Source organism: Amblyomma americanum, chromosome 11 (assembly GCF_052857255.1).
Source record: "Amblyomma americanum isolate KBUSLIRL-KWMA chromosome 11, ASM5285725v1, whole genome shotgun sequence".
NCBI classification, from domain to species: Eukaryota; Metazoa; Arthropoda; class Arachnida; order Ixodida; family Ixodidae; genus Amblyomma; species Amblyomma americanum.
Window position 1 is genome coordinate 110357454 of NC_135507.1, and position 26193 is coordinate 110383646.

The window sequence follows — 26193 nt, forward strand, 5'->3', positions numbered from 1 at the left end:
TCCTTACATTCATGTCATTTCCCGCAACCTCAAAAAGGTAAGCGCAAGAGCTGGCATTAAAGTACTCATGTCAGCACCCAACAAGCTAAGAAACCTGTGCGCCAAAGTCAACAGTGAGCAAAGAAAAAATCAATGCAAGAAAAAGCACTGGGCAAAACATGTGAATTGTGTGAAAAGCGTTTATGAAATACCTCTGTCATGCGGATGCACCTACATTGGCAAAACCGGGCGCTGTTTAAATGAACGCCTTCAAGAGCGCGAAAGATCCCTAAAGGTCCCATCAGCAGTGAACTAGCAAAGCATCGCAGAGAGCATGGATGTGCTCCGCAGCTTAACAACGCAATGGTCATCGCGGCATATTTTGATCAACAGACCAGGGAGATTGAAAAAGCCTTCAACATCCGACCAAAGAGAGCGATGTATGCGTCAGCATACCTTCGGTAGCACTTTGTGACAGCGGAATTGATTATCTGCGTGCATACTCCTAATCTTTTACCACCTGTACATCTTATGGGTTTTTGCTTCTGTCCTTTCCTTCTTGCATGAGCAATTCGACGAACGTGCATTAAAATCTGGTTGTTAGCGTCGTGTCCCGCCTGTCCCTTCTTTGTCTCGTGCTGCACTGTTCCTGCCACACAATACAGCTGTTGTATACTTTTCTCTTCAGGGATATTGGTAGACTGCCATTCAAGATCTGAGAGAACCTGCCATGTGTGCTCCACCCCATTATTATTCTTCTAGTTATTTCCCTCCCGTAAACCGGATCCACGGTAACTACCTGCCGTAAGTAGACGTATTCCCTTGCCTCGCTACCAATTGTAAAACTGATGTTTCCTTGCAAGACTGTTGAACATTACTTTGGTTTTCTGCATGTTAATTTTTAGACCCACCTTTCTGATCTGTCTGTCTAACTCATTGATCGCGCTTTGCAGGTCATCTCCTAAGTGACTTAGCAAAGCAATGTCATCAGCGAATCGCAGATTATTTAGGTATTCTCCATTAACTCTTATCCCCAACTGTTCCCAATTCATGCCTCAGAATGCCTCCTGTAAACAGGAGGTGAGTAGCATCAAAGATCGTGTCTCCTTGCCTGACGCCCTTCCTTATTGGAATTTTATTGCTGACTTTATGGCGGACTATGGTAGCTGTCCAGGCGTTATAGATAGCTTCCAGTATTTTTACATAATACTGCATGTATTACACACAGACAATTTATGAATATGAGCTCGAATGCTATCCATGGGGCTTGATTTCTACGGTTAGGTTTAGAATTCTGATGCCACAAACCCCTTCAAGAAAGAACAACTCCTCCATATTGCTGCACTGCACTACCCCGTGGAGAGTGCAAGCAAGCCAAGAACTTGTGCTGAACTATGAGGGCACTTGTGATAAATTAATACGGAAGTGCAGCGAGTGTGCACTGCACTGGCAAAGCAAGTGCAATAAGCTGCACTCTTAACTGCAGCAAGTGGAGCCAAGTCGAACAGGCCTGGCAAAAGATGATCTGGTGGAGATAAAGTTGAAGCAATAACAAAAGACTTCCTTGGTAGCTTGATCTGATTACTTTTTTTTTTCTGGATATGAACTGTTTCAGTACAACTTGCTGCCTTTGATTTCTTTTGCCACCCTGTCAAAATCCCATGATGTGCAACTGCAGTATCAATGAAACCAGTAGATAAAAAAATGAACTTCAATACAAAATATCACCGGGATTTTCAGTAAGATTGGTGTCCTAATCGACCACCAAGTTAAACTAGCAACACGTACACCTGCTGTGGTCGTACTGCGTGTCAAACATCACCACTATCCTGGTGTTGGGATCAGGGAAGAAATCCTGCAGTGCCCGCTGCAGTCCCTGCGTGGGGCATGGTGACCGTCCGAAGACCAGCAGCGTTGGAAGCCTCGATGGCATGCTCAGGCATGAGTGGCCAAAGTGGATGATGGCATTGGCCGCGACGTGCTCTGCAGCTACTTCGTCCACACAGCAACTGCACGCAAGGCCAGGAGTCCAAATCAAAATACACTCCACTAAGGGGCCGCAGTTACACATGCGGCGCTCAACCTAATTTTGGAGTCTCCGCAAAGTACAACAATGTTTCACAAGTATGTGGAAGAGTTGATGTGCAGGCTAGTTGGTGTATCATGTTTATGCACAGCGCAAAGGACAAGAACGAGTCCGCTATTAAAAACATTCTGTAGCCATCTGTCATCTCATCTCATTCCCCGGCTTGCCGTCACGTAACAATATTAAAGTTAGGTACCTGAATAATTGTCTGAGTAAATATATAATGTTTTTATTTGTGCCGCGTTATTTTTGTCAGTCTGCAAGCTATATATGCCAAAGTAGAAGACTGGGCGAGTTGGTATGTACTCATACTGAAAAAACAGCGCACACAATACAGCGACGAAGAAAGGAAACAACAACACAAGCGCTAACTTACAACTGATCTTTATTGAGCAACATGTGCACAAAATATAGGAAGGAAAGAAGTAGCAGATGCAATCAGAAGCAGTTAATATCAGGTGTAAATGGCCATAAAAGCGATAAAAACGTAAAAGGGTGGTAAGGATAAAACAAGATGAAATCTCAAAAGTAACGGTGACGGTGATGAAGCACTATGGTTGACTACATAGCGAATAATGTCATAAGGTGTAAAGAGCCATGAAAACGTGTTGTCGTTTCCTTTCTTCGTCCCTGTATTGTGTGCGCTGTTCTTTCAGTATAAGCTATATATGTTTTTATAAAGTTTGTCACAATCCGCCCAAAGAACGTTTTCCTATCTAGTTTGCAATTCGTTATATCAAAAACGGCTTGTAGCAGAGTGACAGTAATTAAGTGTTATCATCTATGCACACAGATCTATCACACTGTCAAAGTTCGTATTTCTATGTCTTTTCGATAAAGAGATATGATTGAACTAATTCAAGAAAACACTGAAAAATAAAAACTTCTGATGACAATGAAAAACATATTTGATATTTTTTAAGCTTTGTCCACATGTGATCTATTATATCAAATTTTGGAATCATTATAAACATGTTGCATAATTTTGTTTGTTTAGTAGTCATGGCCTTTCCAATGAGGCCCTTGCGCAAGTTTGAGCACATCATGTAGGTCCGAAGATTGGTTGGTTTATGGAGTTTAACGCACAAAGCGGCTCAGGCTATGAGAGACATCGTAGTGGAGGGCTACAGAAATTTCGACCACCTGGGGTTCTTACAGTATACATAACGAAAAACCTTTATAATGAAAAGCCTCACTTCTCTCATGGAGGGCAATATTATCAAGGTTTTTTGTTATGTTGATTATTTTTTAGTTGTTTTAGACTGTGACGCAGAAATGTACTGGCTGTGTTCTATATAGTGATGAACCCTCTTGACCTCACCCACGAGCTCCCAGTCAATGGCCAAATTAAATTTCTATATATTTGGTTTCACTTTAAAGTCTGCTGGTGCTATGAGCCGCGCGCCAACAAACCACTTCTGCCGTTCAATTCCTCCCACTCAAAGCTCGTTAAATGAGCTATTGCCATGTCATTTATTTATTTATTTGTACATACTGCAGCCCTATTGGGTTACTGCAGGGGTGGCTGTAACGTAGAGAAACAAGGAGCACAACAATGGCGAACAGCAGAGACAATGTGAGTAGAGAAAAAAAAAACATATGCAAGAAAAAGCAATACTATTCAATAGCCTCTAAAAACAGTTTTAAGAGAAGAGAGCGCGTACAACCAGGTAAAGAATTCCAGCATTCGATTACACGCGGAAAGAAACTGTGCTTAAAAGTGTTCGTACGGGCAAAATAAGAAGGGATATTTAGGTTCTGGTGATTTCTAGTTTTAGATGGTATAGCTGGGATTAGATAATCATTTAAAGAGGTCCGGCAAGAAGAGTTAACAATACAATGCAGAAAAGTCTCAGCGCTTCGTCGAACTGAGCAGGCCCAGTGATGAAAGTGCTGTGGAAGGCGAGAAATCCCTGTCAAACCTGTGGTATATAAAGCGAATGGCTTTTTTCTGGACTGCCTCGATTTGGTTAATTTTGCGTTGTTTATGCGGGTTCCAGACAGGAGAGACGTATTCAAGTAGTGGACGGATTAGTGACTTGTACATTCGTAGTTTAGTATCTCTAGGAGCAGCTTTTATTGCACGACGCAGGTACCCTAACTTTTTAAGTGCCTTTGAGGTTAATAAATCTACATGTTTGGACCATGACATGTTTGGTGTAAAAAGAAGACCAGGTTATTTGTATTGATTCACGCACTGGATAGGGGTATTGTTTGTTTTGTAAGTAAATACGGAAGGTGCTGTTCTGTTAGTGAAAGTCATAACAACGGTCTTGCGGATGTTAATCGTCATTTGCCATGTGTCGCACCAAGAGCTAAATTCTGAGAATGATTTCTGAAGGTGTAAGTGGTCATCGAGGCATGTAATTTTGTTATATAACACGCAGTCATCAGCATACAGACATAGGTTAGAGGTGATGTCACAAGGTAAGTCGTTAATAAAAATCAAGAAAAGAAGGGACCCAATGCAGAACCCTGTGGAACTCCTGAGGGCACGTCTGCTATTCTAGAATTACTTCCGTTGAAAGACACAAATTGAGAACGATTAGAAAGAAAATTTGAAATCCCAGTTGAGAAGGCAGGAATTGTTCAGGATGGCATTAAGTTTATACATTAGTTTCGAGTGGATTACTGTATCGAACGCCTACGAAAAATCAATGAATATTGCGTCTATTTGATTGCCCGCATCCAGGTTATTGCAAATATCGTTGAGTAAAGGTACTGCGCAAAATAATACAAACATGGACGAGAAGGGCACAGGACGGGCGCAGACCCTGTGCCCTTCTCGTCCATGTTTGTATTATTTTGCGCAGTACCTTTACTCAACGATGTACGACCGACTCTCCCAACAACATGCACTTCTGAAAAAGTATTTCAAATATCATGAGTGAATTCATTAAGTTGTGTCAAAGTGCTGAAACCGCGTCTGCAGCCATGCTGAGCATTCGTTAAATAAATGATGCGATTCCAAGTATTCCATTTATTTATTTTACCCTCAGGGCAAAGCCAGATTTTCAATCTTTTAATTTTCGTGTTCCTCACACCATCCCGCATCTGTATGCAAATTAAGAAGTTATAGCGATTTAAAAATGCAGTACCACACCCACTGCCCTTTAAATTGTGGACAAACAACACCCAATTTCGATCGCCCGGCGCATCGAAACTACGCGCTCTACCGCGGCCATTTTGGTCTTGTTCAAAAGCGCGGGCTTTCGGTTTACTTTTTCTTTCAAGCAGCAACCCTGTACATGCCGCCTTCGCAAATAAAAAACGAAAGAAAAAATAAATAGCGGCACGCGCTGCTATTGGCCGGTTTAGGCACGTGATTAACATGGCGTCGTCTGGTTGGTTCCCGCAAGCTAGCCATGAAAAGCGGACGCCTGGCGACGCCATTTTGTCATTCTGCCGACCACGCTAGTGCAACGCGAGAACCATGCCAGGAGGCGCGAAGAAGTACCGCTCTGGTGCACAAGTTCGGGCGAAAGCGTGCAAAAGGAAAAAAACGAGTTAATGATGCGACATTGTTGCATACTGTGCAACAAGCAAGCACCAGTGGTACGGGATTGCGCGATGGTCACGTTGCGGGCGGCGACACTTCTCCGTCTCCGCTGGATAACGGCGGTGTTCTTCGTGCCGATTGTAGTCGCGTACGAATTGACACCGCGCCTGTCACTAACAGTGACATAACTCAAGCGAGTGCCCGTGAGCAGTCTACACTTGATCGACTGGAATCGACGCCGGCGACGACACGAAAGACCGCGCTGTTCGCCGATGCAAGTGGTGCGTCCGCAGGATCAGACGCAGATGGAACAGCCTCCTATGCAATAATTAATCTCAGCATTGCGAACGTCCTCTTGGATGCCGTGCGGTGCAAAACGTGTCGGGGATGCGTGAGGTTGATTACCAGCGACCAGAGCTATGGCCTCGCCGTGAAACTGATTGTGCTATGTGAAAACTGTGGTGGGATTGCGGCCGAGTAGAACTCGCGGAGAGTTGACGGTGAGAAAAAGTGCAATCCTTTCTAGCTCAATATTCTTGCTAGTCGAGCAATGCCGTCGACCGGTAACGCCCAGACAGCAATGAACAATATCTTTTCGGTGATGGGATTGTCGCGGCATGGCATGCACAACCAGACGTTTCAACGGCACTTGAAAAACACACTGCAACCTGCTGCTACTCGAGCAGCCGCGGCAGCTATGGCACAGGCCGCGCAGGCAGTGGCGAAGGTATATGACGACTTGTGTTTTGGGCACAGGGGGAACATTGCCGTGTGTTACGACGGCACATGGATGACGCGCGGGCACTCGTCACATATAGGCATCGATGCTGTTGTGGGACCATAATACAGCATTTTGGGCGAGTTGGTTACCTACATTCATTATTACAGCGCAAAGACGGCACAGAACAAGAAGGGGACACAACAGCGCTGACTGTCAACTAAGTTTTATTCGAGACCAGTAGGGTTTTTTATACCACCTGGTGATCAAAACAGGAAAAAAAAACATACAAGAATAGCTGTAGGCATGCGCAAGGGTACAAGAACGGCGGTTATCCGGCACGTGTTAGATTTCACATTCTAGATATTTCATCTCTTTCTGGGACAATGCCACGGATGGTGCGCTTATGCACTCGTCCTGCAGTCTTATAATCATAGCAGCTTCTATTATTTCTCTTGTTAGTGTGTCTCGGTGTTTCCCTATGACACTGCATTGCCTGTACATCGGTTCACATTTATCCTCGCTGTCATCTGCGCTGCAGTCCCTGCAATGTTTGGCTACGTGGCCTGAAGTAGCCACACGTGCGACATTGTCACTGTGCTCTTTTAGCCTTTTGTTGAGACAGCGGCCAGTCTGCCCGATATATTTTTTCCCACAGGACATGGGCAGTGAATATACCACGCCTTCTTTACAAGGGACAAAATGATCCCCGTGCTTAACTTTACACCTGCGCGTTTCGTTAGTCGTGCAGTTAACTTTTTTGCACAAGCTGGAAAGCTTTTCCGGCGCTGAAAATACTACGTCAACGCCTGCCCTACTTCCAATTTTTCGGAGGTTGTGCGACACCTGATGGAGATAAGGCAATACAACAACCTTTCTTATTTCCCTTTGCCTAACCGGTTCTCTAGTGTGGCGAGGTCTCAGGTTTTTTAGCTGCTTTTCTGCCACTGACACTAGTACATCGGACGGATAACCAGCCATCGTAAGGCGATCAACTTGTTTCGCAAAGCTTAGTTCCATACTATGCTGGCAACACTTCTTTAAAACATTATTAAAAACAGAATGAATAATGGCCCTTTTTACAAGTTTCGAATGGGCTGATGCATATGGCAGGATGGGTTTTTTTGCCCGAGGCTCGTACGACCAACACACATGGGACGGAGTGAAATGAAGGCTGAGATCTAAGAACCTGATAGAATCATTAAGTGGGGTTTCATGTGTTAAAACCAGTGGTTTAAGACACTCTGTGAATACTGAATGAATATTTAAGAACTGCTGCTCAAAACTGAGGTTGTCATTCTGTACTAACACAAAGTAATCGTCAACAAATCTAAAAATGCGGCACACACAGAACCCTTCCAAACGATCTTGCAGTGTTTTGTCACGCAAGGCCAAAAACATATCGCTAAGAACCGGGGCTAGGCACGAACCAATACATATCCCGTCCTTCTGAATGTACATATCCCCATTCCATTCTACAAAAGTCGAACAAAGATAAAACGATAACAATTCTAGGAAGGCATCGGCGGAAATTCCGCACTCGTTTTGGAAGGCTATAACACCATGCTTTTCGATGTGCTTATTTACAGCTGACAAGATTTCCGCCTGGGGAATTGTGTAATATAAGTCTTTTACGTCGACTGAAAATACCTGCAGCTTTTTATCGTGATCCCATCCTTTTAGGAAGGTGATTACTTCGTCAGAATTTCTTATTCTAAAAGGGTCATCAATCGTTAAAACGTTGAGTTTCTGTTGCAAGTATCTTGCGACGTGCTTCTGCCATGTCCCTGCTTCTGAAACTATTGCACGGAACGGCCAGTTGGGTTTATGGGTCTTTGCAGAGAAAAAAATCTCAAGGTTGCTCTTGTGGCAGTTCTCAATCATACTCGACAACTTGTTTAAATTCAACTTGTTGGTTAGCTTCTTTGCTTGGCTCTTAATTTTCGACATTTTTACATCATTGCGCTTGTCAAACACAGCAAGGACGCTGTCTATTGCTTTTGACATGTACACATCTCTGGTTAAAACAACAAAACCTCCATCCTTGTCTGCAGGAAGAAGAGACAGCGAGTTATCTTTCAACCAATTAACTGTTTTGAACAAGGGAAGCTTCCTGCCTGCCTGTCTGTACTTTGCTAAAACGTCGACACCTTCAGAGATGCAACGGTCTGCTTCGGTCTTCTCCGCGCGTCAGGAAACTTGTTTCACCATAGCCAAGAGCTCCGGTCTCGATGCTTTTGGCTCGACCGCAAACTTGGGCCCCCGGCCAAGGACTTGCCTGATGTTGTCGGGAAGGGAGATGCCCTCCATGACGTGGATTCGTTGCCCGGTAACTGGAGTCCTCTTAGGAAGAAGTGCACGAAGCGCTGGGAGGGTCTGTTGCCAAAGGAACTCGGTGGTGCGGTCAATGGACCGTGATAAATGGTGCCACTGTGCATTCGAGTGTTCTGGCCCAGCATGGAACTGTACCAAAACCTTCAAGCGCTCCTTGTGCGCTCGCACTTGCTGAAGCCATTCAGACCTGAGAATCTTGCAGAGTCTTCTCCCATGGCTAGCTGAAGGTTGTACGCCGCCAAATAAGGCTGATACATCAGGTGGCAGGATTCTCTTGCGAACGCAAAACCCGAGTGAACGTGCTCGGCAAGCCGCCGCGGCGACTACTGGTATCACTTGAAAGAGATCAGGAACACATGTAAAAGAGCCCTTTGTACTAGAAATAAAGTTCCATAATACAGCATTTTGGGCGAGTTGGTTACCTACATTCATTATTACAGCGCAAAGACGGCACAGAACAAGAAGGGGACACAACAGCGCTGACTGTCAACTAAGTTTTATTCGAGACCAGTAGGGTTTTTTATACCACCTGGTGATCAAAACAGGAAAAAAAACATACAAGAATAGCTGTAGGCATGCGCAAGGGTACAAGAACGGCGGTTATCCGGCACGTGTTAGATTTCACATTCTAGATATTTCATCTCTTTCTGGGACAATGCCACGGATGGTGCGCTTATGCACTCGTCCTGCAGTCTTATAATCATAGCAGCTTCTATTATTTCTCTTGTTAGTGTGTCTCGGTGTTTCCCTATGACACTGCATTGCCTGTACATCGGTTCACATTTATCCTCGCTGTCATCTGCGCTGCAGTCCCTGCAATGTTTGGCTACGTGGCCTGAAGTAGCCACACGTGCGACATTGTCACTGTGCTCTTTTAGCCTTTTGTTGAGACAGCGGCCAGTCTGCCCGATATATTTTTTCCCACAGGACATGGGCAGTGAATATACCACGCCTTCTTTACAAGGGACAAAATGATCCCCGTGCTTAACTTTACACCTGCGCGTTTCGTTAGTCGTGCAGTTAACTTTTTTGCACAAGCTGGAAAGCTTTTCCGGCGCTGAAAATACTACGTCAACGCCTGCCCTACTTCCAATTTTTCGGAGGTTGTGCGACACCTGATGGAGATAAGGCAAAACAACAACCTTTCTTATTTCCCTTTGCCTAACCGGTTCTCTAGTGTGGCGAGGTCTCAGGTTTTTTAGCTGCTTTTCTGCCACTGACACTAGTACATCGGACGGATAACCAGCCATCGTAAGGCGATCAACTTGTTTCGCAAAGCTTAGTTCCATACTATGCTGGCAACACTTCTTTAAAACATTATTAAAAACAGAATGAATAATGGCCCTTTTTACAAGTTTCGAATGGGCTGATGCATATGGCAGGATGGGTTTTTTTGCCCGAGGCTCGTACGACCAACACACATGGGACGGAGTGAAATGAAGGCTGAGATCTAAGAACCTGATAGAATCATTAAGTGGGGTTTCATGTGTTAAAACCAGTGGTTTAAGACACTCTGTGAATACTGAATGAATATTTAAGAACTGCTGCTCAAAACTGAGGTTGTCATTCTGTACTAACACAAAGTAATCGTCAACAAATCTAAAAATGCGGCACACACAGAACCCTTCCAAACGATCTTGCAGTGTTTTGTCACGCAAGGCCAAAAACATATCGCTAAGAACCGGGGCTAGGCACGAACCAATACATATCCCGTCCTTCTGAATGTACATATCCCCATTCCATTCTACAAAAGTCGAACAAAGATAAAACGATAACAATTCTAGGAAGGCATCGGCGGAAATTCCGCACTCGTTTTGGAAGGCTATAACACCATGCTTTTCGATGTGCTTATTTACAGCTGACAAGATTTCCGCCTGGGGAATTGTGTAATATAAGTCTTTTACGTCGACTGAAAATACCTGCAGCTTTTTATCGTGATCCCATCCTTTTAGGAAGGTGATTACTTCGTCAGAATTTCTTATTCTAAAAGGGTCATCAATCGTTAAAACGTTGAGTTTCTGTTGCAAGTATCTTGCGACGTGCTTCTGCCATGTCCCTGCTTCTGAAACTATTGCACGGAACGGCCAGTTGGGTTTATGGGTCTTTGCAGAGAAAAAAATCTCAAGGTTGCTCTTGTGGCAGTTCTCAATCATACTCGACAACTTGTTTAAATTCAACTTGTTGGTTAGCTTCTTTGCTTGGCTCTTAATTTTCGACATTTTTACATCATTGGCCTTGCGTGACAAAACACTGCAAGATCGTTTGGAAGGGTTCTGTGTGTGCCGCATTTTTAGATTTGTTGACGATTACTTTGTGTTAGTACAGAATGACAACCTCAGTTTTGAGCAGCAGTTCTTAAATATTCATTCAGTATTCACAGAGTGTCTTAAACCACTGGTTTTAACACATGAAACCCCACTTAATGATTCTATCAGGTTCTTAGATCTCAGCCTTCATTTCACTCCGTCCCATGTGTGTTGGTCGTACGAGCCTCGGGCAAAAAAACCCATCCTGCCATATGCATCAGCCCATTCGAAACTTGTAAAAAGGGCCATTATTCATTCTGTTTTTAATAATGTTTTAAAGAAGTGTTGCCAGCATAGTATGGAACTAAGCTTTGCGAAACAAGTTGATCGCCTTACGATGGCTGGTTATCCGTCCGATGTACTAGTGTCAGTGGCAGAAAAGCAGCTAAAAAACCTGAGACCTCGCCACACTAGAGAACCGGTTAGGCAAAGGGAAATAAGAAAGGTTGTTGTTTTGCCTTATCTCCATCAGGTGTCGCACAACCTCCGAAAAATTGGAAGTAGGGCAGGCGTTGACGTAGTATTTTCAGCGCCGGAAAAGCTTTCCAGCTTGTGCAAAAAAGTTAACTGCACGACTAACGAAACGCGCAGGTGTAAAGTTAAGCACGGGGATCATTTTGTCCCTTGTAAAGAAGGCGTGGTATATTCACTGCCCATGTCCTGTGGGAAAAAATATATCGGGCAGACTGGCCGCTGTCTCAACAAAAGGCTAAAAGAGCACAGTGACAATGTCGCACGTGTGGCTACTTCAGGCCACGTAGCCAAACATTGCAGGGACTGCAGCGCAGATGACAGCGAGGATAAATGTGAACCGATGTACAGGCAATGCAGTGTCATAGGGAAACACCGAGACACACTAACAAGAGAAATAATAGAAGCTGCTATGATTATAAGACTGCAGGACGAGTGCATAAGCGCACCATCCGTGGCATTGTCCCAGAAAGAGATGAAATATCTAGAATGTGAAATCTAACACGTGCCGGATAACCGCCGTTCTTGTACCCTTGCGCATGCCTACAGCTATTCTTGTATGTTTTTTTTCCTGTTTTGATCACCAGGTGGTATAAAAAACCCTACTGGTCTCGAATAAAACTTAGTTGACAGTCAGCGCTGTTGTGTCCCCTTCTTGTTCTGTGCCGTCTTTGCGCTGTAATAATGAATGTAGGTAACCAACTCGCCCAAAATGCTGTATTATGGAACTTTATTTCTAGTACAAAGGGCTCTTTTACATGTGTTCCTGATCTCTTTCAAGTGATACCAGTAGTCGCCGCGGCGGCTTGCCGAGCACGTTCACTCGGGTTTTGCGTTCGCAAGAGAATCCTGCCACCTGATGTATCAGCCTTATTTGGCGGCGTACAACCTTCAGCTAGCCATGGGAGAAGACTCTGCAAGATTCTCAGGTCTGAATGGCTTCAGCAAGTGCGAGCGCACAAGGAGCGCTTGAAGGTTTTGGTACAGTTCCATGCTGGGCCAGAACACTCGAATGCACAGTGGCACCATTTATTTTATTTATTGATACTGCGATCTTTTACAAGACCTTCGCAGGGGTGGGCACACAATACATAAATTCTGGAAACAACAAAAACGACCTCAGGAACAAGCAAACAATCAAGAACAATTGATCAACAATTTAAGATCAAGAAACAATGAAACAAAGAAATGTAGCGGTACGTCATTATAAAAAAAGTTAAAGGTGGCTTTCAAACCTTTTTAGTGAAGTTTGGGTTACTGCATCATTAGTTAGATTATTCCAGTCTGTAATCGTTCTGGGGAAAAAAGAGTACTTAAAGGTGTTATTTCGTGCGTTTAATGGTGTTACTGTAAAATCATGGCGTTGTCTTGTGTTGTACCCTGAGGAGAACGATATAATATTGGATGTGTCAATATTGTACTGACCTTTGATTAACTGAAATAAAAATTTTAGACGACAGATGCGATTTCTATGAGAGACTGGAAGCAAACCACTTTGATTAAGAAGTGCAGTGATAGATGTGCGGTTATATGAATTGTAAATAAACCGTGCTGCTTTCTTTCGGACTCTGTCTAATTTAGCAATGTTAGATTTAGTGAAAGGATCCCAGATTATGACGGCATATTCTAACATAGGGCGAATAATAGTGTTATACGAAAGTGAACGTACACTGGGGGGGCCGAGCTTCAGAGCACGTCGGAGGAAAAATAGTTTGCGTAGGGCATTAGCTGTAACGTTGTCAATGTGCTCTGTCCAGGAGAGGTTATTGCAGATCCGCAGACCTAGGTATTTGTAAGTATTCACTTGAGAGAGAACTTTGTTTTTAGCAGTATAGTTAAACAAAAGAGGCTTCTTTTTCTGGGTTATACGCATGAACACTGTTTTATCATAATTAACGCACATTTGCCATTGGTCACACCATGTTATTATCTTAGTGAAATCGTTATTTAACCGTACTTGGTCCTCAGTAGTAGTAATCTTTTCATATAACACACAATCGTCAGCATATAATCTAACAGAAACTGAGATGTTATCGACAATGTCATTAATAAAAATCAAGAAGAGGAGTGGCCCAAGAACAGATCCTTGGGGAACGCCGGAATCAACAGGAACTGGAGGGGAAGGGGAATTATTTACTACTACAAACTGACGACGGTTTCTTAAGTAGGCTGTAATCCATGCAAGTAATTTGTCATTTTTTAGTACATTACCTAATTTGTGAAGAAGTTTGTTATGCGAAACTTTATCAAATGCTTTTTTAAAGTCCATAAATATAGCGTCAGTCTGCTTTCCTTCATTTATTGCCTGCGCAAAATCATGTATAGTTTGTACTAGCTGAGTGGCAGTGGAAAATCCTCGTCTGAAGCCATGCTGTGCATTAGTTAGAAAATTGTTTTGTTCAAGAAAATCTGCTATATGTTTATGAATGATGTGTTCCAAGACCTTGCATGCTGTAGATGTTAACGATATCGGACGGTAATTCTGAATAGATGCTTTGTCTCCAGTTTTGTGAATTGGTTTGATTCTTGCCGTTCTCCAGTCATCCGGTAATGATCCTTCATTTAGTGATTTGTTAAATAAGATGCATAAGTACTTGGCACACCATTCTGCATAACGCTTCAGGAATGCGTTGGGAATGTCATCTGGTCCGGGAGATTTTTTTACATCAAGCTTCAATAATAAATTGAGAACACCTGCCTCGGAAATCACAACATCAGGAATTGAAGGCAAATTCACGGAATAGCAGGGAAGAGAGCTGTCATCCTGCGTAAACACCGATTTGAAGTAGTCATTGAAAGCCGTGGACACCAAAGCATCATCACGCTCACATATTCCATTTACTTTTAAAGTATCATGAGATCGTGAAGCTGGAGTTATCTGCCTCCAGAATTTCTCAGGGCATGTTTTAATGAAGGTAGGTAGCTGAGTAGAAAAGTACTTTTCCTTGTCATGGGCAATCAGCTGTTTGAGTTTTTCTGTTTGTTCATCAATGATCGTTTGGGAATAGTTTCCTGCTTTTAACCTTTTTTTCATTCTTTTTAGCTTTCGTTGTGAGCGTAATGTCTCTCGTGTTATCCAAGGGTTACATTTTGGGGACTTTTTTGCAATTTTTGGAACGAAGCGTTCAATACACTGAAAGACAACACTTTTGAAAAATAGCCATAAGTCATTCACATTTCCATTAAAATTCATAAAGCGGTCATAATGAAAGTCGAGCATATCAAGAATAGATTCATCATGTGCACGAGAAAAATTAGGAAAGAAACCGACAGTATTTCGGCGATCAAAGTTTGCATTTATCAATGTCAGTACAACAGCTTTGTGATCAGAAATACCGGTCGTTACATAGCATTCGACATTTTCTTTGACAGTACCATTTACAAAAAATAGATCAAGAATTGAATATGAACCATTGTGGACTCTAGTAGGATCTTTAACTACCTGAAGCAGGTCAAAGGCAATAGAAATATCAAGCATAGTTTGCTCAATGATGTTATTAGAATGCGAAAAGGCAGTCCAGTCTATGTTTGGTAAATTAAAATCGCCAGTCAACATTAGCCTATCATTCTGTTTTATATGGCGCTCAATATATTTTTTTTAGATTCACTAGGAGTGCTACAGAGGAATTGGGTGGCCTGTACACGGCTCCTAAAACGTAACGAACATTGTTTTTGTAAAATTTACAAAAGATGCCTTCTACATCGTCAATATCTGGCATTCTAAAGACTTGCAGTGAAGATTTGAACAGTATGGCCACTCCACCGCCCCTTCCATCTCGGTCTTTGCGAAAAACTTTGTAGTTTTGTGGTACGAATTCGCTGTCAAAAATATTTTTTCCCAACCAGGTTTCAGTGAGTGCAGCGATTTCTACATCATACGTCAACAGCAGGCCCTCAAGTTGCGTAGCTTTGCAGACAATACTTCGACAGTTGACGTTTATCAGTGTGAACCTTTTGTTCATAATATGCGTCTGTCATTCCCTCTTTTTAGATATACGATAGGGCTCATTCTTCACTTCGTCCCATCCGAACATAGCACCGTCGATAACCAGCTTATCAAATATCAGTTTGGCTTTAGCGCCGTTAGCCTTCTCCACTGCACAGCTTTGCCACAGATTTTTCCTAATTTCACGAACTCGGCTGGAAAAGTCTTCAGCCACAGAGAATTTGGTTCCTTTCAGCCCCGAACAAGCCTGTAACACCGAAAGTTTTTCTCTGTAGTCCTGTAACTTCATAATTACGGGGCGGCTTTGATCTTTCTTCTTTTTTCCCAGCCTGTGACACCTCTCTATGCTATTGATTTCAACTTTCAATTTTTCTTCAAAGAGTTCTTTCCGGATCGCATTCTGAAGACTGGTAGGAGTTTCTTCGTCACCCTCCTCCAAACCATAAACAATCAAGTTATTTCTCCTACTCCTGTTTTCTAAATCATCAATTTTTTTTAGCATGTATGAATTATCTTGCTCAAGTTGAGCTACCGTTTCTTTTAGATCACTGACCACTTTGCTTATAGATGCCAGACAGGATAGTTTGTCTTCCAGGTTGGTAATGCGAACAGATAAACCTCCGATTTTGCCCTCCAGCGTAGTCTGTTTTTCCAGCAACTGGTTAATAGAGGCAGTCATATTGGTTTGACCTGAAACAAGCTGAAGCAACAAATCCTCCTGTGTTGGACCGGGGTTAGATTCAATGTCACCGCATGACAATAGATCTTCTGTGAATGACCGGACATCAGATAAAAAGTACGCAATGCATAGTGGGCAAGGCAGCAGCAATAGGCAGCGGTTATCGCTGCGGAAGCATTTAGTAGGCATATAAGAACAAACCTGAAGAATGAAGCAAAAATGGCTCCTGAACATCGTTTCCGATGCGCTGCTGCCGAGCCCACTGAAGATGAACGCAGATGCAGGGCTCCTTTTAAAGGCTTGGTGAACCACGTGCTCTGCCGTCCCAGACGTCGGGGCATGCGCAGAAATCCTGGCTGCCGGTTCGATGATTCTGTTGACGCTTGTCACATCAGCACGTGCCAGTAGGTCGTTGTTGATATCGGCGATGACGGCAGACAGTCCAGGCAAGCAGAAGACAGGTGGCTGCACTTGAAACAGGCCCACCAGCACCTGAAGAATGAAGCAAAAATGGCTCCTGAACATCGTTTCCGATGCGCTGCTGCCGAGCCCACTGAAGATGAACGCAGATGCAGGGCTCCTTTTAAAGGCTTGGTGAACCACGTGCTCTGCCGTCCCAGACGTCGGGGCATGCGCAGAAATCCTGGCTGCCGGTTCGATGATTCTGTTGACGCTTGTCACATCAGCACGTGCCAGTAGGTCGTTGTTGATATCGGCGATGACGGCAGACAGTCCAGGCAAGCAGAAGACAGGTGGCTGCACTTGAAACAGGCCCACCAGCACCTGAAGAATGAAGCAAAAATGGCTCCTGAACATCGTTTCCGATGCGCTGCTGCCGAGCCCACAGTCCATTGACCGGTCCATTGACGCACCACGGTCCATTGACCGCACCACCGAGTTCCTTTGGCAACAGACCCTCCCAGCGCTTCGTGCACTTCTTCCTAAGAGGACTCCAGTTACCGGGCAACGAATCCACGTCATGGAGGGCATCTCCCTTCCCGACAACATCAGGCAAGTCCTTGGCCGGGGGCCCAAGTTTGCGGTCGAGCCAAAAGCATCGAGACCGGAGCTCTTGGCTATGGTGAAACAAGTTTCCCGACGCGCGGAGAAGACCGAAGCAGACCGTTGCATCTCTGAAGGTGTCGACGTTTTAGCAAAGTACAGACAGGCAGGCAGGAAGCTTCCCTTGTTCAAAACAGTTAATTGGTTGAAAGATAACTCGCTGTCTCTTCTTCCTGCAGACAAGGATGGAGGTTTTGTTGTTTTAACCAGAGATGTGTACATGTCAAAAGCAATAGACAGCGTCCTTGCTGTGTTTGACAAGCGCAATGATGTAAAAATGTCGAAAATTAAGAGCCAAGCAAAGAAGCTAACCAACAAGTTGAATTTAAACAAGTTGTCGAGTATGATTGAGAACTGCCACAAGAGCAACCTTGAGATTTTTTTCTCTGCAAAGACCCATAAACCCAACTGGCCGTTCCGTGCAATAGTTTCAGAAGCAGGGACATGGCAGAAGCACGTCGCAAGATACTTGCAACAGAAACTCAACGTTTTAACGATTGATGACCCTTTTAGAATAAGAAATTCTGACGAAGTAATCACCTTCCTAAAAGGATGGGATCACGATAAAAAGCTGCAGGTATTTTCAGTCGACGTAAAAGACTTATATTACACAATTCCCCAGGCGGAAATCTTGTCAGCTGTAAATAAGCACATCGAAAAGCATGGTGTTATAGCCTTCCAAAACGAGTGCGGAATTTCCGCCGATGCCTTCCTAGAATTGTTATCGTTTTATCTTTGTTCGACTTTTGTAGAATGGAATGGGGATATGTACATTCAGAAGGACGGGATATGTATTGGTTCGTGCCTAGCCCCGGTTCTTAGCGATATGTTTTTGGCCTTGCGTGACAAAACACTGCAAGATCGTTTGGAAGGGTTCTGTGTGTGCCGCATTTTTAGATTTGTTGACGATTACTTTGTGTTAGTACAGAATGACAACCTCAGTTTTGAGCAGCAGTTCTTAAATATTCATTCAGTATTCACAGAGTGTCTTAAACCACTGGTTTTAACACATGAAACCCCACTTAATGATTCTATCAGGTTCTTAGATCTCAGCCTTCATTTCACTCCGTCCCATGTGTGTTGGTCGTACGAGCCTCGGGCAAAAAAACCCATCCTGCCATATGCATCAGCCCATTCGAAACTTGTAAAAAGGGCCATTATTCATTCTGTTTTTAATAATGTTTTAAAGAAGTGTTGCCAGCATAGTATGGAACTAAGCTTTGCGAAACAAGTTGATCGCCTTACGATGGCTGGTTATCCGTCCGATGTACTAGTGTCAGTGGCAGAAAAGCAGCTAAAAAACCTGAGACCTCGCCACACTAGAGAACCGGTTAGGCAAAGGGAAATAAGAAAGGTTGTTGTTTTGCCTTATCTCCATCAGGTGTCGCACAACCTCCGAAAAATTGGAAGTAGGGCAGGCGTTGACGTAGTATTTTCAGCGCCGGAAAAGCTTTCCAGCTTGTGCAAAAAAGTTAACTGCACGACTAACGAAACGCGCAGGTGTAAAGTTAAGCACGGGGATCATTTTGTCCCTTGTAAAGAAGGCGTGGTATATTCACTGCCCATGTCCTGTGGGAAAAAATATATCGGGCAGACTGGCCGCTGTCTCAACAAAAGGCTAAAAGAGCACAGTGACAATGTCGCACGTGTGGCTACTTCAGGCCACGTAGCCAAACATTGCAGGGACTGCAGCGCAGATGACAGCGAGGATAAATGTGAACCGATGTACAGGCAATGCAGTGTCATAGGGAAACACCGAGACACACTAACAAGAGAAATAATAGAAGCTGCTATGATTATAAGACTGCAGGACGAGTGCATAAGCGCACCATCCGTGGCATTGTCCCAGAAAGAGATGAAATATCTAGAATGTGAAATCTAACACGTGCCGGATAACCGCCGTTCTTGTACCCTTGCGCATGCCTACAGCTATTCTTGTATGTTTTTTTTCCTGTTTTGATCACCAGGTGGTATAAAAAACCCTACTGGTCTCGAATAAAACTTAGTTGACAGTCAGCGCTGTTGTGTCCCCTTCTTGTTCTGTGCCGTCTTTGCGCTGTAATAATGAATGTTGTGGGACTCTTCACTGGTTATGTGCTCGATTATGTGGTGCTGTCAAACTTTTGTCTGGGCTGCGAAACTGGCGCAAAGTCGAACACTGACGGCTATGAACTCTGGAAATCGCGCCACGAGTGCCAAAAGAACACCAACTGCAAGGCTGGCCAAATGGAGGTAGAGGCAGGCAAAATTCTATTTGAGAGGTCTCTACAGCGCCACAACATGCGCTACACAACGATGTTATGCGATGGGGACAGTCACACGTTTAATGCCCTTCAAGATGCTAAAATCTATGGCTACATTGAAGTAGTCAAGGAGGATTGCATAAACCATGTGCACAAGCGTATGGGAGCAGCTTTGCGCAACCTCTTGCAGAGGCACAAGGGTGCAGGAAAACAAAGTCTCGGTGGCAGAGGAAGGCTTACAGCTGATCTAGTTGACAAGCTGGCTATATATTATGGCCGAGCGCTAAGGTCAAATGTAGGTAATGTGGATGCCATGCAGCGAGCCGTGATGGCTACATATTACCACATCACGTCTAATGATGACTGCCCCAATCACACTTTGTGTCCCACTGGTGAGCAGTCTTGGTGCCGCCACAACGCTGCAAAAGCAAAAAAGGAGCCCGAACCGAAGCATAAGTACAGTCTGCCAAGCGATGTGGCTGAAGCTCTTTTGCCCGTGTACAGTCGCTTATCAGAGAAGAGCCTGCTGCAGAGGTGCATTCGGGGGAAGACCCAGAATTCAAACGAGAGCTTCCACTCGATCATCTGGACCTTGATCCACAAAGAGCGGGATTCGTCACTGTTTGCTGTGGAAGCAGCCACAGCAGAAGCTGTGCTGCGCTTCAATGCTGGCTGCAAGCATACAGCAGCAGCAATTCTGCAAGAATGCAACGCGAACGTGCCAGTCTCCAGGAGAGCTGAAGAAAAGGACTTGCGCCGTAACACGCGTTCTGCGAAGAAGCGGGCGGCTTCGCTTGGCTTTGCTAAAGTGGAAAAAAAGAAGCACCGCGACAGCATGCACCCTGACTATGCTCCTGGTGCATTTTGAAAGCATGCGAAGGTCTTTGGGGTTTTCTTTCCTGATTAAATATGCTGTGAGGCTTGAGTTCTTCTCACAATCCCCCAATTTTGGTGGTGCTGCATTTTTGAAAGATTAATATCTCCGGTCCTGTTCTTGCTATTGCTATAATCTTTTTTTTTTTTTGCTAGAAAGGGAACCTTGTGAGTCACATGACACCAAGGTAAATGCAATGACCACAAGAAAAAATTTACTGAGAAGGTTATCTGTCTTGGGTACCCAAATGGATCTTTCCTTTCAAAAGTATCCTATTGCATAACTTAGGCTGAAATTGGCATAAGCCATTAATTTTTGCTTTAGTTCACTTTCCACTAGTTTCTGATCATGTTGACATAGCAATCATTGACATAATTTACATGTACATACTGTGAGATGTTTTTTCTCGTTTTCTCAAAACTGTAATTTTCAGGGTTCAGCAATTTTGGAGGAGCGATATCTCTTAAACTATTTATGCTATAGAGCTCTCATTCTTGTTCTGTTAGAAAGAAAAACTCTTGGACAGTGCATTAAGACTAAAATATGTTCAGTTATTACACGGCAACATTTACAAAATTAATTATCAATCTTGGGTGCCAACTTGGGCTTTTTGTCACAAAAGTTTGACTAGGTGTAACTTTGGTTGAAATTCTTCTAGCACATTAATTCTTGTCTTGTTACACTCTATGATCCTTCTAGATCACTCTGGCAGGTCTATTCTCATCATGCCATAGAGTGTTTAGTAATTAGCTCACCTCCAAACGAGCAACATGAATTAGGTGAAAGTTTGAAAACTATTTCATCTACAAGAAAACTAATCAGATATTTGAAATCAGCATGCAAAAATATACAAATGGTGCGAGTTTCAACCAGATGCACCCATAAATAAGGAAAAAAAGTTCTAAGAGGGGTGTCCCCCATTAAGTAAAAAAGAACTCAACTAGCTCGAAAGCTACTTGTAGTGTAATTTTTGGCGCAGCCATGTGTTTTTTGATTGACTCAGGTTCATCCCGTTTTTAATTTTCCGCCCGTTTTTACTGTATGACTTCGCTGTGTTGTTTTATCCGAGGGCTCCTTACACCCCGTGCCTGTTATCGTTTTGCTCTTTTAGATTCACACTTCTTGTAGCTTCATGTTCATCTTGTTTTGGATTGCAGCCCTTTTTACTTCATGGCCTTGCTGTACTGTTTTTTACCCGTGGGCTCTGTCCACCCAGTGCTTGTTATGGCTTTTGTTTTTTAATGATACATTGCTTCTGCATCCGCTCCGTAGCACTCTTTTCTTCTCATCCTGAATTTTTGCCAAAACCATTCTTTTCAAACTAATTCGCCTTCTTTTATCTGGTCAACAAGCGACACCGCCTTTTTATCCCGTACTCAAAAAACCGTTGCTCATGTAAGTTCCAAACAATGAAGGTCCTTTTGCACGATATCAAAGCTAAATTAAAGATTAAAAAAAATTAATTCTTCGCTTCTTTGGGTGAAAAAATTCTGCATAACCCTGAGGAGGTATGGAAGCTTTTAAAATCTCGTGGAAGGAAACAGATTGGCGCTCCACATCGATCGGTTGACGGAGCTGACGTCACTGATGATTATGACAAAACTTATTATTTTAATAGCTATTTTTGGTCTGTTTTTACCACTCCCTTTTGCGCAGAACTTACTGAAACCCACAGAATGTCTTCCCACAGAATGGAAAGTAACTAACAAAGTCCCAATCCATAAAAGTGCCTCCAAAACTGAGGTTTCAAATTACTGTCCAATTTCCCTCACAAGCATAAACCAAGATTCTAGAACATATTGTTTACAGTGCTGTTATAAAACACTTGGAAAATAGCAACTTCTCTGCAAATGTACAGCATGTTTTCAGGTCTGGGCTTTCATGTAGTAGTAGTAGTAGTAGTGGTTTATTTAAAATAACATAAAAGGAAGGTAAAAGATTTTTGCTAGCCCCAGTATCTGCCATCACGTGCGGCGGCACCTGAGCTGGGGCAGCGGAAAGAAAGGATAGCAGGCAGGTGGGAGAAATGAAATAAAAGAGGTGAGGGGACAGAAGAAAGACATGGGGGGAGGTAAATAGTACACTACATAAAATATATATACACTGCATAAAAACATTAAAAGTGAACACTATAAATGCAAAATAAATATACTATATACATTATTACACAAAGAGTCAAAAAGTCAGTTGTCTTCGCGGCGCGCGTGTGCTGATGACGGGAAACTCGGCAGTCAATGGTCACACGCGCGCCGCACTTTGCACGCAACAGCTGGTGTGAGGCGCCCAGCTGTTAGAGCGTCCGAGGTAGTCATGTTCTACACAGTTGTTGGATTCAGTCATGATATTATTTCGTGTTACGACTGTGGAAATCAAGTTGACTGCGTATTTTTGGATTTTAAAAAAGCATTTTGACTGCGTACCGCATGCCCTTTTATTGCATAAACTTGCTTCCCTTGGGATGCACCATGCTGTAATTACATGGAATAGCGACTACCTTTCCGATAGATCACAATATGTTGTAATTAATGGTGTTACATCCCACTCTGCAGACAATACTTCCGGTGTACCTCAGGGGTCAGTTTTGGGGCCTTTGTTGTTTTAAGTTTATATTAATGATACTGTCGAGAACATTTCCTGCAAAATCCGCTACTACGCAGGCAGTCGTGTACAACCCAATAGTCACCGAACATGATGCTCGCACCCTGCAGCAAAATCTAGACAGCACCCCTCAACGGTGCATCAAGTGGAAAATGACGCTGAATTCAAATAAATGAATATGTTGCTTTTACACGAAAACATAACCCAATAACCTCTGTGTACTGTTTAAATTCTAATCATTTGAAAAAGTTTCTGAATTTAAGAACGTCGGTGTGTATTTCAGAGAGGACCTCACAAGGAGAACACACATTGAATATGTAATAGGCAAATCATACAGAATGTTGAATTTCTTCCGGCGTAATTTCCATAAAGCCCCAACAAATATAAAAGAACTGTTGTGCCTCACACACATTACACCTATTCTTGAGTATGCTAACGCGGTGTGGGATCCTTGTATGATAACATTATCGGATGGTTTAGAACGTGCACAGAACCGTGCAGCCCGTTTTGTCGCCAATGATTACGACTTTTGACACAGCATTTCAGCAATAAAGGAATCTTTTGGCTGGGAACTTCTCAGTAATGGGCATATGCGCAGTAAACTAGAAATATTCTAGTGCATCTATTTCAGTAAAACCGCGATTGATAAAACTGCATGTTCAGCTGCCACATTTCGTATCTGCACGTTATGACCATGTTTTTAAGGTCCGTGAAATCAAATGTCAAACTAATGTTTATCAGAACTCTTTCGTTCCGCATGTCATATCTGTTTAAAGCAAACTCCCCAAAAATGCCGTTGACTGCATATCTATTGAAACGTTTCGTGCTTTTATTCATAGAATCACTTAATCTTAACTTTGTGTCATTGATGTGCGCATGTGTGTGCCTGATTTCACTGTATTTTATGGCTGTTCCGTGTGTTGTTTGAATGTCTCATCACCTGCATGTCTCATCAACCCCCCCCCTGCAATAATACCTTCGGGCGGCGCTGCAAGTATCGGTGAATAAATAACTAAGCCTTTATTTTGTGAAAGATTTCGTTGTTTAATGTTGTTTCTGTAGCCGACACTCACTTCGCCCTCGAATTTTTACCAAGCCCTGCTTAGCGTGGTTCTGCTTCTACACATATTGCCTTCCCACGGAAAGCAATACAACTTTTGTCATGCCGCCACCCTGCCATTTATTATCAACTTGGCAGTTTGGATTACAAAGTATCTCATTTGTTATCCTCATTCAGGCTGACAAAAAAAATGCTTAGCCTCTTGCCATTTTATGGCTGCTTGGTTGGATGCGGCGATGGCTTGCTATAAAATCACCATCCATAAGCTTCAATAAAATCATTTGGTAAAAGGTGCACCCGTCCCTGTCGTTTCATATCTTTCGTCTTTGTCTGTTTCGCGCTGTGAAGTCAACATTATTTTGGTTTTATACTTCTCAATTTTTAGACCCACTGTTCTGCTCTGCCTGTCTAAGGCCCGCTCCACATTCTGTGACTGGACCGAAAATATTCGGTGTAGTCAGTGAGGCCGCAGTGTGATTTTCGGTCACTGCTTTCATATGCAACACCGACGTAGCGGATTTCGTCAGAGGGACAGGCTAGGTTTCTTGATGTTTGAGTAGGCAACCTATTATTAAACGCGACAGAAATGTTACACAGAATGTGTTGATGATATTATGACCACCGTATTTTTAGATACAGGGCAATATTTCGTATGTTTTGATTAGAGTAAACTGTTCTGCTTCCTCCGCGGCAACAGCTCCCACGTGACCGCACGTCGCACGCATCTTGGCGCTCCCCATTGGTCTGTCGCAGAGCAATCACACCGACGTTGCGACTGAATACCAACCGGACGAAACTCGATCGCAAGCGGTCTGCGGCTAGACAGACGGCCCTTCCCTGTCGCAGACTGACAGAATTCGGAGCATCGGAGGAGAAAATCGCATGCATGTGAAATGGGCCTAAGTCAATGATCATAGTTTGCAGCTCATCTCCTGTGTGATTCAGCAAGGCAATGTCATCAGCGAATCGCACATTATTCAGGTATTCTCCATTAACTCTTATCCCCAACTGTTCCCAGTTCAGGCCTCGGAATACCTCCTATAAAAGGGCGGTGAATAGCATTGGCGAGATAGTGTGCCCTTGCCTGATGCCCTTCCTTAAGGGAATTTTATAGCTGACTTTATGGAGGACTGTAGTAGCTGCGCAGTCGCTATAGATATCTTCCAGCATTTTGACACAAGGCCCTTCTAGACTGCATGACTGCTAAGATTTCCACTAAGTGAAATGCTTTCTCATAAAAAATGAAGGCTGCATATAGGAGTTGGTTATATTGTGCGCATTTCTCTATCGCCTGATTGATAGTGTGAACATGGTCTATTGTCATGTATCCTCTACAAAAGCATGCCTGATCATTTGGTTGATTGAAGTCTAAGGTTGCCCTGACTCTATTAGCGATTACCTTAGCAAGTACCTTGTAGGCAATGGACAGTAAGCTGATCAGTCTGTAATTTTTCAAGTCCTTGACGTCTCCTTTCTTATGAAATAAGATGATGTTAGCGTTCTTATAAGCATCTGGCATACTCAAAGTCATAAGGGATTGTGTACACAGGGTGGCTAGTTTTTCTAGCACAATCTCCCCTCCGTCCTTCAACAGATCTGCTGTTACCTGATCCTCACCAGATTTCCCCCTTGCATTGCTCCGAATACTTTCTTTACTTCCTCTTCTGTTACTGATGGGAAGTCCTATTGCTGCACACTAATGTCTCGCTCATTAACGTTCTGATCACACTGGTTGCTGTGCAGATGTGTAGAACTCTGTGGCTACTTTAACCGTCCTATCCATATTGTTAATGACATTGCTGTCTTTGTCTCTTAACGCATACAACTACTACCAACTCTTTCTGATGAGCAGTCTGTCGAAGAGGAACCATGCTGGTTTCTTGAGTTAATTAACCGGAAGGCCAGTCTTACGGGCATACCTTGTGCACCAGCTTTGTTCAATTTCATATGTCCTGAGGGTTTAGCAGGGAATGAAAAGGCAGAGCAGATTGCTCAAGATTACACTGACCGAGCCAGTTCACCCATGCCCACACACCTCACCTGGCTCTTCAAGGACAGATTGGAATTGATAAGAAAAAGTAGGGTGATATACCCCTACCACACAGAGCACTAATGATCGGTCTTACTTGTGTTTGTCTCCCTTTAGAGCTATTATTTTCTGTCTCAAATATTTCGTCTCAAACAGTATGCAACCGTCTAGCCCAAATTAACATTCTTTTTAAACTGAGGAATCCGTTGTGTGGAAACAATTGCAAACAAACACCTTTCTGAATTTGCTTATATTTACCCGAACACGTTTGGTGTCCCTGGTGTAACCAAACACCCACTTTATAGCCCT

General features: G+C 43.4%; 2 protein-coding genes across 3 annotated transcripts in view; one reads left to right on the forward strand and one right to left on the reverse strand.

Moving 5' to 3' along the window:
* Dph2 (Diphthamide biosynthesis 2) overlaps positions 1-26193 on the reverse strand; it is a 117917-nt gene that overhangs the window by 72760 nt on the left and 18964 nt on the right. For both annotated transcript variants that reach the window (XM_077644676.1, XM_077644677.1), the window contains exon 3: positions 1768-1988. In XM_077644676.1, the coding sequence (XP_077500802.1) occupies positions 1768-1988 (221 nt within the window). The remainder of the gene's footprint in view (positions 1-1767; positions 1989-26193) is intronic.
* Positions 3621-25754, forward strand: LOC144110848 (uncharacterized). The gene is made up of 3 exons (XM_077643928.1): positions 3621-3641; positions 6091-6390; positions 19148-25754. The coding sequence occupies exons 1-3, from the start codon at positions 3621-3623 to the stop codon at positions 20189-20191; spliced, it is 1365 nt and encodes a 454-aa protein (XP_077500054.1). The 3' UTR covers positions 20192-25754.

Coding starts and splice junctions, on each gene's coding strand:
- LOC144110848 (XM_077643928.1), top strand. CDS start 3,621: ATGGCGAACAGCAGAGACAAT. Junction 3,642..6,090: donor TGGCGAACAGCAGAGACAAT/GTGAGTAGAGAA, acceptor AATCCTTTCTAG/CTCAATATTCTTGCTAGTCG. Junction 6,391..19,147: donor CGTCACATATAGGCATCGAT/GCTGTTGTGGGA, acceptor GCTGTAATAATG/AATGTTGTGGGACTCTTCAC.